Raw genomic sequence first — 18,041 nt, 5'->3', positions numbered from 1 at the left:
CGAGGAAAGGTTTGGCAGCCTCTAAGGCCACCATTGCTCAGTGGAATTGAATAAATGTTTGCGAGGTTTATCATATTGAGAGAAAAGTCCCCCCTCTCCGATTCATGGCCAACTCTACCAGAGCGGTTCGAGCTTCCTGGGCTGTGATCCATCAGGCCTCTGCCCTTCAATTATGCACGGTGGCCATGTGGTCTTCTCTGCACACTATTGTCAAGTTCTACCAGGTGCAAACCTTCGCCTCTGCAGAAACTTCTGTGGGTCGCAAGTTATTGCAGGTATCTGTGAAACAGCTGACCATGTCCTGTGTTCTGTTCACGTCCCTAAGGACTGCTCTAGGAGACCCCAAAGTCTGTGTCCCCCAATGTAACAAGAAAACAGTATTTTTTTTGGAGCACTCACCGTAAAATCTTTTTCTTGTCCAGTTTATGGGGGGGGGGGACGGGGGGGACAGCTCCCACCCATTGGTTTAGAGGCTTTATTTTATTTTGGATTGTCAGTTTGTGGGATTCCCCTTTCGTGTTTCACATACTTATCTTACCTTGTGTCTGCTTCTACTAGAGTATGTGAACAGATTGAATAGCTCAGTGTCTGTGGGCAGGAGTCACTTTTTTTAATTCATATTATCAAGTCTCCTAGCGGCAACAGCATATACCCATTGTCTGTATCCCCCAATGAAATGGACAAGAAAAGGATTTTACAGTGAGTACTGAAAAAATCCTGTGTTTTTTTAGCGACCAGTTCAGTTCTGAAGTGGCTTTGAAAGCTCATTGTATTAGAAACAACCATAAATCTACCCATTTTAAAAAACAGCACCTTTCAAAGTATTTAAAACTGCATTACAATTTTTCTTAACCCTTTAGGCGTTTCTCAGGATTTAAAGCAAAGTCCATTTGATAAATTTTTTTCCTGTAATAAAAGGATTTTTTATAAGAGAAACACAACTCAATATTTATTGCCCAGATTCAGCAGTTTTTACAAATATCTGACATGTGGCCCTAGTGTGCTAATTAACTCAGACCTTAGAAATGAAGGAGTACCTTGTGGATTTTGGGGCTTTCCTTTTTATTAGAATATATTTTAGGCACCATGTCAAGTTTGAAGAGGTCTTGTGGTGCCAAAATAGTGGAAACACCACCAAAAATAAAATTTTGGAAACTACACCTCCAAGAAATTAATCTAGGGCTATAGTGAGCATTTTATCCAATAAAAATTTTTTTTTAAAAAAAACTTTACACGGATTAAAAGAGAAAAAGCACACCAACATTTGTAAAGCAATTTCTCCCAAGCACGGCAATACCCCACAGGTGGTCAGAAACGGCTGTTTAGACACATAGCAGGGCTCTGAAGGGAAGGAGCACCATTTGGCTTTTGTAGCTAAGCCCCTGAGGGACCAAAACAGGGGAGACTCCCCAAAATTGACCCCATTTTGTAAACTACAACCCTCATGGAATTTATCTAGGGGTATAGTGAGCATTTTGAACCCACAGGTTGTTTGCTGAATTTATTGAAATCAGGCTGTGAAAATGAAAATCGAAATGGTTTCCAATAAATTCTAGTTTTAGTTCAGATTTTTTCATTTTCAGAATGGATAAAGGAGGAAAAAAAAACACGTTAACCTTTGTAAAGCAAATTCTCCAGAGCACGAAAATACCCCAAATGTGGTAATAAACTGTTGTTTCGGAAACATGGCAGGGCTTAGAAAGTAAAGAGCGCTATTTGGCATCCAGATTTATAGCACTCTATAAGGAAGAAAAAAAGGCCCAAAAAACCCACATCAACTAATTACCACTGAGGCGGATTACAGACTTACCACTCAGTGGCCGCAGGGCACACACAGGAAGATGGTACTATAAAAGTAGATCTGCGCAAAAAAACAAGCACAGATTCTCATCAGTGATGGTGGTCACTGATCAGTGCTCTGTGACCGCAGGGTGCACACACGGAGATGGTGCTGGCAGAAAAATGAAAAAAAAACAAAAAAAACAAAAAGGCACACAAAAAAACCTGCGTCAACAAATCACCACTGTGGCCACAAGGCACACACAGGAAGATAGTGCAGCAAAAATAGGCCCAAAATCAGAAACCTAAAAAGTCAAAAAATTAGCACAAATGCCGATCAGTGATGGTGGTTACTGATCTGCGCTCAGTTGCTGCAGGACACACACACGAAGATGGTGCTGGTAGAAAAAAAGACATAAAAATAGCCTGCTCCAAAAAATTGCCACAGATGCAAATTAGTGATGGCGGTCACTCATCAGCACTCAGTTGCCGCAGGGCGCACACACTGACATGGTGCAGATGAAAAACTGACAAAGAAAATTCCTGTGCTAAAAGTTTCTGATAAGTGATGGCAGTCGCTGTTCAGCGGCCGCAAGATGTACATGGGGAAGGTGGGGCAAGAGCAGGGACAGGAAAAAAAAAACAAAAAACAACTTAGCAGCAGCACAGTTGATGACTATGATCACACACACAGAGAGTGATTAGACAACAGGATGCAGGAGACGACCGCTCTGGAGGACGATCGTCAGAAGCACAGATCAGTATAGTAGACCGTGCGTTACACACCAGCTCTGCTCACCATTCCTAACTGGAATAAGGCAGGCAGAGCTGGTGCTTGAAAACCCAATCGCAGCGATCATGGAGGTGGCACTACTGCCACATTAATGCAAGGCAGAAGTTGGCGCCAATCTCCACTATTTCACTGTGCCCTGTGGCAAAAGTGATTGGTTTTAGCCGAAAAAGCCAAGATTGGCCGGTCAGATTTGACCGGGCAATCGTAGTGAACACCGATGCGGGAGGTGTCACGACAGCCCCCTGGGCGATGAGTAAAGATGGCCTGCTAGACGTTGCATTGTGTTAGGTCTCTAATGAGAGCAACGTAACTGTACGTGGCATGTTGTCAAGGGGTTAATAAAGCAATGCAGATGAAATATCTATGATGCAATCATCTTTTAAGTTCAACTACAATGTTGGTTCTCTTGTGCTAAGGATTTCTTACATATTTAAATTATACAGTGTCCATACTAGTCAATTACCATATTAAAGGCTATGTACACATTTGAAAACATCCTTTTTTTTTTTTTTTTTTAAAGAAAACAGTGTTTAAGTGTGTTTGGTGCAACTTTGCAATTACTTTTTATTAACAATTATATTTACTATTTTAGATACAGTTGCTTTGTATCCTGGATACACAGGAGCTGACATGTGCGCTGAAACCTGTATCCGTCAGGTCAGCGGCACTGACAGGTTCGGGTACAGCGGGTCATGTGTTTCTCTGACACGCAGGATCGAGCGGTTATCGATCACATCTAAGTTCATAACTTAGGTTTGATCAATAGTAGGTGGATCCTGCGTGTCAAGAGAAACGCAGGACCTGCTGTCACTGAACCCATTAGTCCCGCTGACCTGACGTATTCAGGTCTTAGCGCTAGATACAGAGCAACTGTATCTGAAAAAGTAAAAATATTTTTTTCTTAAAAGTAATTGCAAAGTTGCACCAAACAGACTGATACATTATTTTATTTAAAAAAAAATAGTTTGCAAAGGTGTACATAGCCTTTAATGAACCCTGACAACTTAATTACAACTTCTGTTATACCTGTTTTACTTCTGCTTGAAGATGGCGAAGCTGCACACATTGCTCTAGATGTTTTCTGTGTTGCTCTGCTGATAAATCCAAATCCTGTTGTTTTTCATGTAGAAATTCAAGTAAATCTTGTACTCGTGTTGCCATATCCACATCTCTGTCACAGAGAAGATCGACTCCTGAAGAAAAATTAACACTTATGTATAACTTCCATAACTGCAGTAAGGCCACGGCTTTGACAAAGTAACACCTTAGGAATCAGCTCTCAGATCAGCATATTATTTATACTATTAAAAGGGGTAATACAAGCTTACGAAAAATACAGCGAAGTACTTTTGTGTGTCTGAATGCTTACCAGATGGTGTCACCATAGCTCAGAAGTAGTTATTTTTCATTTGCGAAGGCTTGCTGGGGGCGGTCTTGTCATGTAAAGGACTACAGATGCCATGATTCTTTTTCCCACTAACAGGGTTTCTATATACAACTGCCTGCCCCGTTAATACAAGGTATAAGGTTAGACTGCAATCAGTCACTGGGTAATAAACCTTTCTACGCCAGTTTTTGGCATAGCAAAGTTGCTAACGACACAAAAGTCCCAATATGCAGGAAAAATTTAGATTTTTGAGTAATTTACGCCAATTTTCTCCTTAACAGAAGGAGGCAGGCCATCCACGTCTCACAAATTTACTGTAATTTATTCCAGAAACTAGCATAAATAATAGCGCAAGCAGATCTGACTCTCTGTGGCGCATGGACGACCAGAGATGCAGCTAATTTATTAAGACTAGCGTATGAAATGCCAGCCTTGATAAAACTTCCCCAATTGTCTTTAAACGCCACACAGATCTGCTACTGAGACCCAGCTCTGCATTATCTGCTGCCCAGCATGTGAAATACATAACTCAACAGACAGAAAGGGAAGGGGGAAATCCGAAAGCAGTGGAGATAAGGGGCATGTGACGTCATTTACTACAAGGAGGAGGGGGGGGGGGTTTACTGCATGTTCAGAGTACCAGACATCACACAAGAAACAGATAAACACCAGGAGCATGGTCAAGGGACTACAGGTGAGATTTATCCTACCATAAAAGGAAAGGGGAAGGTTCTTCCATGTTTTTAGCTGTTTTTCAGTAGAGGCCACCAACGGACACAGGTTAAGTTCACGAAAACGAAGTATATTAAGGGAAATCCGCACCACAAGATATGTGAATTGAGATACGACTTGTAACGGGACAGGGAGACCCCGCCGGGAGCGATATTCAGCAGAGATAGGAAACATAACCAACTTGGACCAATTAACCGATAAACCCGAAAAGGCCCCAAAAGTGTCAATCAGCTGTAGGAGCGAAGCCAACGAAGGAGCATCATCCGCCAAGTACACCAACGTATCATTTGCATATAGGGATATTTTCTCAACTATAGAACCTCGAGGGACACCATTAATGGAAGAGGAATGCCTAACGGCCAGCGCCAGAGGCTCAATCGCGAGAGCGAACAGAGGGGAAAGTGGACACCCCTGATGAGTACCTCGTCCCAAAGGGAAGGGTTTAGAGACATCTAAATTTGTTCTCACTCTAGCAATAGGCCTTTCATATAAAAGGCGAACAAGCAATAAATCTTGGTCCAAAATGTAAACGGGAGAGGAGTATCCAAAGATAACGCCACTCAACCGAGTCAAAGGCTTTATATGTATCCAGACATAAAACAAAACCAGGGGAGTTATCATATTGCGCAGCATCAATATTGAGAAACAACCTATGTACATTAATTTCAGTACCCTTCCCAGGCATAAAGCCAGTTTGGACAGGATGAACCAGGGACAAGATAACCTTGTTCAATCTAGTGGCTAATATTTTGGCTAGTATTTTGACATCTTAGTTAATAAGCAAGATGGGCCGATAGGAGTCCGGAAGAGTGGGATCCCTCCCTGGCTTCAACAACAGCACAAGAGACTCTCTCATTGAGGCCGGCAGAACCCCCATCTCCAGAGCATTAGGATATACATCCTGAAGCCTGAGCACTAAAAAGTCAGAACTATCCTTCTACCAATCAGCCCCCAAGCCATCAAGTCCGGGGGTTTTACCAGAAGGTAACAACTGAATTGCATTAGCGACATCGTCGTCAGTAAGCGGGCTGTCTAACTCCTTTGCCTGTGCATCAGATAAACGCCACAAGGGGAGTGTATCTAGAAATCGTTCTATTTCTTCAGGGGGCCCATTACATCTGGAGCTATATAATGCAGCATAAAAGTCACTAAACACTTTGTTCAAATCCTTTGGGACAGTACATAATAGTCTGTCAGAGGAGATAATGGACGGAATAGAGGCACATCGACGCTCCGACCTTACCATGTATGCTAGGAGTTTGCCATTCTTATACCCGAATTCAAACCCCGCAGCCTCAGTATACAGCATATGCTTTTTTTGTTTGTTCAACCTGTAGAGTGTATAGTTCCCTCTGGGTCCCTGTCCATAGACTTTTAGTAACTGGACGGGGATCTTGGATATATTCTCTCTCAGTCCTCTGAATCTCCCCCACCAGAAACCTGTCCTTCTCCCGTGACACTGCTCTACACCTTGCGACCCCAGCCATAAAAGCACCCCTAACTGTGGCTTTATATGCGTCCCACGCTACTAAAGGGTCCGGATATGAAGAATTGTGGTCCCAATACAAATTATGAGAGGATAACACCTCAGATCTAACCTGAGGAGAGGACAGCCAGGCTGGATGAAGTCTCCATATTTTGGAGTCAGCTGGAGGACCAGCTGAAAACGTCAGTATGAGAGCTGAATGATCTGAGATTCCCCGAGGAGTGATGTCTAGAGGAGTAACTGCAGGTAAGAAATCCTGGGACGCCATGGGAAGGTCAATTCTAGAGAATGTTTTATGGGCAGAGGAGTAATAGGAGTACCTTTTTTCCAACGGATATTTCCAGCGCCACACATATGTCAAGTGAAGCATTGAGGACAAAGAGTTAAGGTGAATAGAAGATTGGTCCAAACCTCCCGTACGATCCATCGAGATGTCAGGGACCGCATTGAAGTCGCCCACACAACACTGGGCTAGTAGGAAATTCTGATAATTTCTGAGCTATCAAATCCAGCAGTTCAGGATCCATAGGCGGGGGAACATATATATATTAACTATAGTAAAATGTGACCCATGTATTGAACAGTGTATGATGACATATCACACATGGTCACATGCTACCCTCAACACCTCCAGGCGCACACTTTTGGCTATAAGGATCGACACCCCTCTAGAATATGAAGAATATGATGAATGATACCATCTTGCAATCCAAGCCCGCTTAAGGGCCAACATTTTTTGTCCAGTTAAATGTGTCTCCTGTAAGCATATAACATGGGGCGATTGTTTCTTCAGTAAATTGAAAACAAGGGACTGTTTAAATTTAGAATGGAGCCCACGGACATTCCAGCTCAAGACCTTAATTAGAGCCATAGTACGCCTGAAGAATAGAAAGCAGCCGGAGACCTAGAGCAGACATATGAGGTGAATGGAGAAGAAAAAAAGCACACAAAAATTCACCCATGCAATCTCACGCAACATATAACAATACAATACAATATAGTTTAGACCCCAACAATCCCTGTCAAGCACTAAAAACTGCTAGTGTAGACCTTTACCTACTAACTGAACAGCAAACAGAGAACAGTGGTCCCTGACTAAGCTAACAGCTAAGACATCATCACACCCCCGAGACCTGACCCCACTGAAAGAGGAAGAAAAAAGAAAAGTTAAGACAAACCACATAAGAAAATGAGCATTACATCAGTGCAAGACCTCAGTAGTTTTCCATATTAAAATTTAAAAAACAGCAAAGTATTAACCGACCCATTACAGTAAGGGCTTATTTAGACGAACGTGATATACGTCCGTGCAACGCGCATGGTTTTCACACGCCTCGCACGGACCTATGTTAGTCTATGGGGCCGTGCAGACTGTCCGTGAGTTTCACACAGCGTGTCCGCTGCGTAAAACTCACGACATGTCCTATATTTGTGCGTTGTTCGCACATCACGCACCCATTGAAGTCAATGGGTGCGTGAAAATCACACGCAGCACACGGAAGCACTCAGTGATCCATCAAATATGGACAGAGATGGGTCCGGAGAGGCAGGGAGACGTTCAGGTCTGGTAAATTAGTCCAGCTTCTTCACTGCATTAGCTTTGATTTTAAACAGGGCCACACCAGAAGCACTATCCTCAAAATCATCTAATGATTCCTCATCAGAAGGGTAGCTGCCTTGCATGGATCTAGTCTTCCCCTTTTTCCAAGCCTTACTACCTCCCATGTTGTAGACAAGAGGCTGCAGGTTATACACAAAATGGCGGGTAAGCAGAAGCCAGGGATTGAGCAAGTCCACAGGCTAAGGGTGTGTGGCGTTTCAGGGAACCAGCGCAGGGCCCAGTGCAGAGTAAATAAGTATGCGCAGATAGCGTAGTCTTATGTTATATAATGCACCTGGGAAGAATCCTCCTTTCTCTAATGGGACTCCCTCCACAATCAGCAGCACAGCACCCACCTCGATGTTAGGAACACACAGATAAGGTATGTCTCGTGTCTCCGGATCAGCAGGCCGTCTGCCAAAAGTCTCAGTCACCAACCTCCTCCAGCTCAGACCCGAACAAGACGATACTCTAGCGTGCATCCAGTCTCAGACGCCCGGCATGCACCAACCGGAAGTGCCGCTTGTCGTCCAGTGCCTCGCTCCAGGCAGGCCCCGCCACCCGAGACCCGAAACTACACACAGGTATGGATACAGGGGGTGGTGTAGTCACATTTTCTGCCCTAGTGGGCATCTTATCAATCAGGATGGCAGTGATTTCAGCAGGATAAGGAGTCCGGGAGCTGTGGAGCGCTGTGAAGCACGTCTACTCAGGCAGACATCCGGCCATGCCCCCCCATACCTGACATTTTTGGCCTGAAAAAACTCCATTATAGTACAGAAACCATGAAGATTGCCAACATATTGTGGAGACATATCTATGTTGAAAAACTAAAATTGTAGCCGTTGACTACAGGATCCAATGGGATTTCATTTTCATCAGGGTTTTTTTCTTTTCAACAAATTTTATTGAACAGTTTTACATTTAGGTAAAAGACATATCAAAAACAGATAAAAATAATATTAAATATAAATCATTTCACTCAGTGAATTATAATGTTGTTATAAAAACAAAATGACAAACATTCGTGAATGTAATGACAGTAAATGCAGGATCAATATATGAAAAGGAAACCTCCTATAAAACAAGAGACAGAGAAGGGGGGAATAGAAGGGTTGGGAAGAATATAGCGGAAAGCTGGGAATGGTAAGGGGGGGGGGGAGCCGGTCAGAAATCTAGAATGAAAAAAAAAAGTCGCTGGACTTAATAAGCAGTGATCATAGTGGCAGGTAAGTGAGGGTATGCGTAGCTAATCCAGGGTAACCAGAGCGACTCAAAACCGGCAACCCTATCTATTAAGATTCCTGTACGTTTTTCGTTCACAAACATCTGGTCCATTCTAGTTTTAACCCCTGCAAAAGTTACTGTAAGTTTTTTCCAAGAGTGGGCTATAGTTATTTTTGCAGCCAAAAGGATATAAGAGAATAACCGAAATTGTGCGTTTGTAAGCTCTGGGGGTTTGTGATGGAGAAGGCCTATCTTCGGATCTCTTCTTATAATAATGCCAAACAAACTTTGGGCGAGACCAAATACCCTACTCCAGAATCGGATGAGCTTTGGGCAGGACCACCAAATATCGAGCATGTCACCGGGAGAGTGGCAACCACGAAAGCAAGAGGCGGGGTAGGTGGGAAAGGCACGTGCAAGCCGGCTAGGAACCAAATACCACCGCATCATGACTTTATAAGCCGATTCTAAAATATTCGTATTAATGGAGCAGTGTGATACTATACTCCAGATATTATGCCATTCTGCAGGTTCGAGCGTCGCCTCCAGGTCCCGGTGCCATCTATCCACATATGTGTGAGGAACAGGTGTGGGGTTGTTAAGGAGCCATTTATATAAGACTGATATGATCCCTTTAGTGTTGGGGTTGTTTTCGCAGATTCGCTCGAACTGTGAGTAAGAGTCTGAAGCAGTCTTGTTATGGAGAAGGGAAGTAATCCAATTCTTGAGTTGTAGATATCGGAACACTTCGCCGTTGGGGATCTGCTGAGAGGTCTGAAGCTCACAGAACGAGAGAATCCGGGAATGGGTGGGCGTTAGAAGATGATGGACTCTGAGTATACCACTAGACCACCACCATTTAAAGGCATGGTAATTGTCTGCGCCTGGGGAGAACAAGGGATTATGCCACAGGGAAAGGAGGGGAAGATGCGGCGAGATCAATCTGCTAGAATATTTAACTGAGTCCCATACCGTTAAAATGTGCATGAGTGGGGGGGATAGGTGAGAGGGGCGAAAAGAGGGAGGCAACCAGGGCACTGATTGGATCGGGGTTGGCGACATCTCCGGAATATCCAGGTACACCCATAGAGGCATATTTGCAGAAGCATGCAATTTAGTTAAGGATGCTATCATAGCTGCTTAGTAATATTTGGAGACATTCGGAACCCCCAGTCCCCCATCTGCCTTTGGTGAACAGAGGGTGGACCTGGATATTCTAGGGCGTGCTCCCTTCCAAATAAATGATGAGATCCGATTCTGGATGAGGCGCAAAATGTGTGCTGGGACTTTGATTGGCAGGGTTTGAAACAAATAAAGAAGCTTTGGAAGGATGGTCATTTTGACTGCAGAAATACGACCTATCCATGATAAATAGGTGGATTGCCAGGATGTCATCAAGGATGTTATTGAGCGAATAAGGGAGGGGTAGTTAGCGGAGTACAGCTGCTCATAGGAAGGGGTCAAATGGAAACCCCAGGTAGTTCAATGAGTGTCCGGCCCACTGGAAGGGGAAATGGCTTCGTATTGAGTGCAGAGTTTGTTGTGGTAGATTAATATTTAAAGCGATAGATTTTGCGGGGTTTATAGTAAGTCCAGAAATAGAAGCGAAATCTGATAGAGTTTGCATTAAGTTAGGAAGGGAAATAAGGGGTTGGGAGAGCATGAGTAGCATATCATCTGCAAAGAGGGACAATTTATGTTGCACACCCCCTAACTCCAGTCCCCTAATGTTCTGATTCTGGCGAATCATCATGGCTAGGGGTTCAAGTGCTAGGATAAATAGAATAGGGGATAGAGGGCATCCTTGTCTGGTGCCCCGTTCAATAGGAAAGGAAGCAGACTGGTAGCCCGCGTAACAGACTTTAGCAGTAGGGTTGGAATAGAGGGCGTGCACCCATGACATAAAGTGGCTACCAAAACCCCACTTCCCCAAGGCAAAACCCATGTAAGACCAAGATACTGTATCGAAGGCTTTTTGAATGTCGAGCGAGAGAAGCATTGACGCCACATTTCTCTTGCGTGCTAGGTGGACCAGGGATATAACTCTCTTGGTACAGTCGCTTGTTTGCCTTCCAGGGACAAAGCCTGCTTGGTCTCCATGTATAATCCCGTCAAGGAAGCGGTTTACTCTGCCCGCCAGGATTTTAGCTACAATTTTTATATCAGTGTTCAGGAGGGATATTGGTCTGTAATTGGTAATTTGAAGAGCGTCCTTTTGAGGTTTGGGGATCATTGCAATATGGGCTGTCAGGGTTGGTGTCTGAAGGGTTGTGCCAGTTCTGATAGTGTTAAAGAGTTGGGTTAAATATGGGCTTAGAAGCGGGGAGAGTTTTTTGTAGTATAATGAGGAGAAACCATCTGGGCCAGGAGATTTAGAAGGTTTTAATTCCTTGATAGCCGCCTGAACTTCCGTCTCAGATATCTCAGCTTCTAATGCTTCGAGATTAGAGGAGGTAATGTCTGGAAAAACCAGATTAGCTAACAAGCCTTCAGCCTTCAAGGAATCAAAAGGTGGGGGGGGGGATGAGTATAATTTGGAAAGGAAAGTTTGAAATTGGGAAACAATCTTATTAGGGTCTGCTGTTATTGTGCCGGAGGCTGTCCGCAATCTAATTGGTTATTTTGGCGCAGCTGGAACTCGCAGCTGACGTGCTAAAAGTTTACCTGGTTTATTGCTTTGCGAGTAGTAGCGTTGTTTGGACCATCGTAGCTTACACGTTCAGCCTGTTCCGTCAATAAAAGGTCAAGCTCTAATCTGGTAGCATCAACCGACGCTTTATTAGCAAGCGAAGGCGTCTGTTTCCAAGCATTTTCTTTTTGATCTAATGTTCGGTATAAATCTGTTATCTTCTTTTCTCTGTTTTTTTTTTTTTAATGGACCCCAACCTAATGAGAGTCCCCCGCAAGGTGGCTTTATGGGCTTCCCATAGTATGATCGGCGATGACGTGGAACCTACATTTAAGTCAAAGTATTCCTTAACCGCTACTTCAATCTGTGCAAATGAGTCTTTGGATGTCAAAAGGGAGTCATTTAGGCGCCAATTAAAGGAGAGCCCCCGTGGGATTAGAGAAGAGAAGGAGACCTCAACCGGGTTGTGGTCAGACCAGGGTGTGCTAAGTATCTTTGCGGCGGAGCATAGTGGTAATGAACGCTGAGACGTGAATATATGGTCAATGCGACTAAAAGAGGAGTGGGGGTTGGAGTAAAAAGTAAAATCTTTTGTATTGGGATGTAATTCCCTCCACAGGTCATGTAGATCATGTGCCTGTAGCATGTCACTAAACATAGACGAGGAAGTTTGAGGTGTGGATGAGGTCGGGGTCGGGGATTTATCTATAGATGGATTGATTGCCAGGTTTGAGTCGCCCATGACCACTAGCAAGCCCTTTCGATTGGCATCTATCTGTTTAAATAAGTGAGAAAAGAACTCTGTTTGAAACTCATTTGGTCCGTAATATCCCACTAGAGTCGCCTCTACATCAAATAGAGTACCGACAAGAATCACATATCGACCAGTAGGGTCGAGAATTTCCTTGTTACAAAGAAAAGGGAGATTCTTTCTGAAGGCAATAACTACCCCACGTCGCTTTTCATGGGCATATGCACCATGGAAAACAGGAAAGTGTGCGCTGAGATGTTGTGGTTTGGAGGTGACAGAGAATCTGGTTTCCTGGAGGCAGACAATGTCCGCAAGACAGGCTTTGTAGAAATGAAATGCCTTTGATCGTTTATGTGGCGAATTGAAGCCTTGGACATTATGAGAGATTATTTTCAAGGCAGAAGTAGCCATATGTATAATCTAATGATTTTAGAATGAGTTCTGACCGGCAGGGGGAAAGGGAAAGAAGGGCTTGAAAGAGAGGGGAGGGAGAAACAGAATAAGTAAAAAGGGGTGTAGAGACAAATATGCATTTGAAAATCTAAAGAGAGAAAGTGTCCGAAAATCGGCCTAAAAGGGTGGACAGTAGCACAGGGGGTACTACTGATAGAGTCTGGGTTCGCCTACACCTGGGCACAAAGGTGTGGTAACGGCAATCTGTTGAGGTGAACCTAAAGACCTTGTCATGACAGAGAGGGGAGAGCAATGGCAGAGAGGGGAGAACAAACAAGGGAGTATGGACCAGGGGGAGAGAACACTAATTTCCAGAACATTCTGCCCCAAGTAAGATGGCGGACCAGGCACGCCGAGTCACGTTCAATCATATAACCAAAGTTAAACATAACCATCAATCAAGGCACTCAAATATAGCCCGCCACACTATGCTGCCCGCCGCGGGACCGCCCCCCCGCCACCCACCGCCCCCGGTCTTGGGGCGGCGGGTGACAGGCAGGCCGCACCACGGCCAAGAAACATGTCTTCGTTCCGGTCAGCCTAAGGCAGGACCGGGTCTACCCGGCATACAGGACTAAGAAATGGCAGTTGCTTAAAACAGTAACAATCACATGAAATTATTGCGCCGGTTGACGTCCTGCAGGCCATACACACAGTGCCGCCTAAAAGCAAGGCAAAGTATGTCTAGTCGGCAGGACAGAAAAACGACAACCATATTAATAGAGAAAAAGGCTAGTGCCAAGTTGATAAACATTGCATCTAGTTAAACAGCAAACTTAATCCAGATACAGCAAAACATGGCATCCACGACCGCCCGCTTCTCAGAAAATAGATCAGTCCCCGCTGCGAGAGAACCAATACATAGGGTGGAAACATGCTAAAAGTACTCATCCATCAGTCGGGGTCATCTCGGACATCATAAACGGATCCAGATCTTCCAGGTGGTCTGCGGGGGGGAACCTTGTTCCAAATGGGACGTAGCGGCGGCCCATCTCGGCGTTCCTGAGAAAGTTGACTTGATCGGGCGGCGGCGGTCGGTAAAAGCTGCAGGGTGACCAAAATTTGCCGAAGCTCATCTGCCGAGCTGGCCGAATAATATTTGTTAGCCAGAGAGAATTGGAGCTTGAAAGGATATCCCCATCGATATTTGATATGGCGACTTTGTAGGACAGCCAGTAGGTTTTTCATATTTCGCCTTTTCTGTATGGTTATCGGAGAAAGATCCGCAAATATTTGGTACTCGTGGCCCTGAAACTTTAGGGATGATGTGGCTCTAGCCTTTTGAGACAGGGTTTCTTTGGTGGCATAGTAAGTGAGTTTCACCACTATGTCTCGTGGCTTGCCATCTTGTCGCTTAGGGCCGAGCGACCTATGGACCCGGTCCATCTCCAGCCTATCTACCGGGAGACCCGGTGCCAGCTCTTGGAATAGGGCCGTAATGGAGGAGTTAAGGTCCTCGTATGTCTCGGGCAGACCTCTTATCCGGAGATTCCCCCGTCTTGCACGGTTCTCGAAGTCCTCCAGACGTAGCATTGTAGAATCCAGGTCTGCTCTCAGTGAGTCAAAATCGGCATCGTGCGCATTCAAAACTTCAATGGTGTCGTCGATCTTAGTTTCCAAGACGTTCGTCCTGGCTCCCAGTTCGCGTATCTCTTTGGTAAGATCTCTCGACAGCTTAGAAGCGGTAAGTTGCAAATCTTGCTGCAGGAGCTGTTTAAATTTCAGCAGCAAAGAGGCGTCCCTGGTGGTGAACTGGGGTTCAGGTATCTGTGAGCCGTCTTCTTGGGAGCCTGCGATGAGTTCAGGCGAGGCCTGTATATCGTCGTCAGAGCCGGCCGACATGGCGGGAGAAGTTGCAGTCTCAGGCTGGGGGGCAGGGACGGAGGACTCCGGTTTCGAGTCCTTTCGCCCCACTATGCTCTTCCGAACCATGAGCAAATCCGGGCAGAAGATCTTCCGGAAGAAGAAGAAGGGTAAAAGAACGAGTGGATTCACCTCAAATGTTTGCTTTATGTAGCTGTTGTGCCCAGGAGTCGCGGAGCTACCTCAGCATGCAGCCATCTTGGTTAGCAGCAGTCATCAGGGTTTTTTTAACGCTCAGCATGGACATATCTCTTAGGTCTAGTCAGTGATGAGCTTCTATAGCCACGGACATAGGCAATAAATACTCCTTAGAGGTGCGATAAAAGGAGGTTTACTTCCTGGGTTGCCTTTCTTTGCACCCGTTGTAGTTTAGCCATGTCCTTGTTATACACACAATATTCCATTCTGACTAGTGATTTGTATAGAAGCAAAACTATGTTCTTGTCAGGAGCATCTATGCCTCTTTTGATGCATTCCATGATTTTATTTGCCTACTATTTTGTAAATATTTCCATACAGCGCTGCAGAATATGTTGGTGCAATACAGTGGTAGAAAAGTATATAAAAGTTATTTCTTTTTCTATACACAAAAAGAGTGAGAGAAAGAGCATAAGCATCATCCTATCACTCTCTGCACCTAATCAGGAGGATCATTTAACTCCTTAATTACCGTTGATACGCCTGTTCACGGCGTCATTAAGGGGCTTTATTCTAGGCCGCCACCTTTTCACGGCAACCTAATCAACGTCCGGTACGGGTTTCCGGTGCAGGCTGGAGCGGAAGCTCGGCTGTCTGATGACAGCTGGGCTCCTGCTACAATGGTAGAGATCAAAGTTTACTTCTATCGCGAACATTTAACACCTCAAATGCCGCTGTCATTAGCGACCACTGCATTTGAGTAGTTTAAAGAGGGAGGGAGCTCCCTCGGTCACCCATAGGCTGCCCGCAAATACAATTGCGGGCATCTGATGGGGTGCCATTGCAGCCGAGGGCCTAACAAAGGCCCGCAGGCCTGCCGCGGCAATATGCCCATTAGGCAGTACTAGAGGCAAGGCCTAAAAATGCCTGTCAGTTTTACATTGACAGACAATAATACTTTGGTATACCAAAGCATTATATCTGCGATCTAAGGCCGGGTTCACACAGTTTTTGCAGGTGGAAAATCTGCCTCAAAATTCCGTTTGGAAGTTTGAGGCAGATGCTCCTCTGCCTGCACGCTGATTTTCGTGGTGTTTTTCACCCACGGCCATTGAGCGCCGCAGGCATAAAACGCAGCGAAATACGCTTTCTCTGCCTCTCAATGTCAATGGGAGGTCAGAGGTGTAATCGAGCGAAAATAGGGCATGTCCCTTCTCTCTCCCGCGATCCGGTTTTACCGCTCGCGGGAGAAAACCACCTCCGCCGCCCATTGAAATCAATGGGAGGCATTTTCGGAAGTTTTTTGGCGAGTTTTGCGGAGCGGTTTCCGCGTCAAAAAAATTGTCAAAAAACTCAGTGTGAACCCAGCCTAAAGATTACATAGTGAAGTCCCTCTAAAAAAACTTGTGAAATAAAAATAATAAAAGGTATACATAAAAAAACCAAAAACTATTTTTTCCCATAAAAAATGTTTTATTTAGTAAAAATGTAAAAATAAAAACGACACATATATGGTATCCCCGCAATCGTAACGACTCAAAAAATAAAGTTAGCATATTACTTAAAAGGCTATTTTTTTTTCCATTCCCCCCAAAAAAAAAAATATAATAAAAGGTTAATCAATAAGTCCCATGTACCCCAAAATGGTAGCAATGAATTCCCACAAAAAACAAGCCCTCATATGGCGACATTGACGGAAAAATAAAAAATATGGCTCTTGGAAAGCGGCGATTCAAAATAAAATTATTTTAGTTCAAGTGTTTTTATCCTGCAAAAGTAGTAAAACAAAATAAACTATATACACTACCGTTCAAAAGTTTAGGGTCACTTAGAAATTTTCTTATTTTTGCAAGAAAAGCAGTTTTTTTCAATGAAGATAACATTAAATTAATCAGAAATACACTCTATACATTGTTAATGTGCTAAATGACTATTCTAGCTGGAAACGTCTGGTTTTTAATGCAATATCTACATAGGTGTATAGAGGCCCATTTCCAGCAACCATCACTCCAGTGTTCTAATGGTACATTGTGTTTGCTAACTGTGTTAGAAGGCTAATGGATGATTAGAAAACACTTGAAAACCCTTGTGCAATTATGTTAGCACCGCTGTAAACAGTTTTGCTGTTTAGAGGAGCTATAAAACTGACCTTCCTTTGAGCTAGTTGAGAATCTGGAGCATTACATTTGTGGGTTTGATTAAACTCTCAAAATGGCTAGAAAAAGAGAGCTTTCATGTGAAACTCCACAGTCTATTCTTGTTCTTAGAAATGAAGGCTATTCCATGCGAGAAATTGCCAAGAAACTGAAGATTTCCTACAACGGTGTGTACTACTCCCTTCAGAGGACAGCACAAACAGGCTCTAACCAGAGTAGAAAGAGAAGTGGGAGGCCCCGCTGCACAACTGAGCAACAAGACAAGTACATTAGAGTCTCTAGTTTGAGAAATAGACGCCTCACAGGTCCTCAACTGGCAGCTTAATTAAACAGTACCCGTAAAACGCCAGTGTCAACGTCTACAGTGAAGAGGCGACTCCGGGCAGCTGGCCTTCAGGGCAGAATGGCAAAGAAAAAACCATATCTGAGACTCGCTAATAAAAGGAAAAGATTAATATGGGCAAAAGCACACAGACATTGGACAGAGGAAGATTGGAATAAAGTGTTATGGAGAGACGAATGGAAGTTTGAGGTGTTTGGATCACACAGAAGAACATTTGTGAGACGCAGAACAACTGAAAAGATGCTGGAAGAGTGCCTGACGCCATCTGTCAAGCATGGTGGAGGTAATGTGATGGTCTGGGGTTGCTTTGGTGCTGGTAAAGTGGGAGATTTGTACAAGGTAAAAGGGATTTTGAATAAGGAAGGCTATCACTCCATTTTGCAATGCCATACCCTGTGGACAGCGCTTGATTGGAGCCAATTTCATCCTACAACAGGACAATGACCCAAAGCACACCTCCAAATTATGCAAGAACTATTTAGGGAAGAAGCAGGCAGCTGGTATTCTATCTGTAATGGAGTGGCCAGCACAGTCACAAGGTCTAAACCACATAGAGCTGTTGTGGGAGCAGCTTGACCGTATGGTATGCAAGAAGTGCCCATCAAGCCAATCCAACTTGTGGGAGGGGCTTCTGGAAGCATGGGGTGAAATTTCTCCCGATTACCTCAGCAAATTAACAGCTAGAAAGCCAAAGGTCTGCAATG

The 18,041-nt window shown here is 44.3% G+C and overlaps 1 protein-coding gene across 3 annotated transcripts in view; it reads right to left on the bottom strand.

Annotated features, from left to right (window-relative positions):
- Window positions 1-18,041, bottom strand: part of TRIO (trio Rho guanine nucleotide exchange factor) — a 539,453-nt gene that overhangs the window by 259,519 nt on the left and 261,893 nt on the right. For all 3 annotated transcript variants that reach the window (XM_075826894.1, XM_075826893.1, XM_075826892.1), the window contains exon 15: window positions 3,599-3,765. In XM_075826894.1, the coding sequence (XP_075683009.1) occupies window positions 3,599-3,765 (167 nt within the window). The remainder of the gene's footprint in view (window positions 1-3,598; window positions 3,766-18,041) is intronic.

This window comes from Rhinoderma darwinii, chromosome 5 (genome assembly GCF_050947455.1).
Source record: "Rhinoderma darwinii isolate aRhiDar2 chromosome 5, aRhiDar2.hap1, whole genome shotgun sequence".
In the NCBI taxonomy this organism is placed as follows: Eukaryota; Metazoa; Chordata; class Amphibia; order Anura; family Rhinodermatidae; genus Rhinoderma; species Rhinoderma darwinii.
This window is presented reverse-complemented; position numbering and strand designations above follow the sequence as displayed.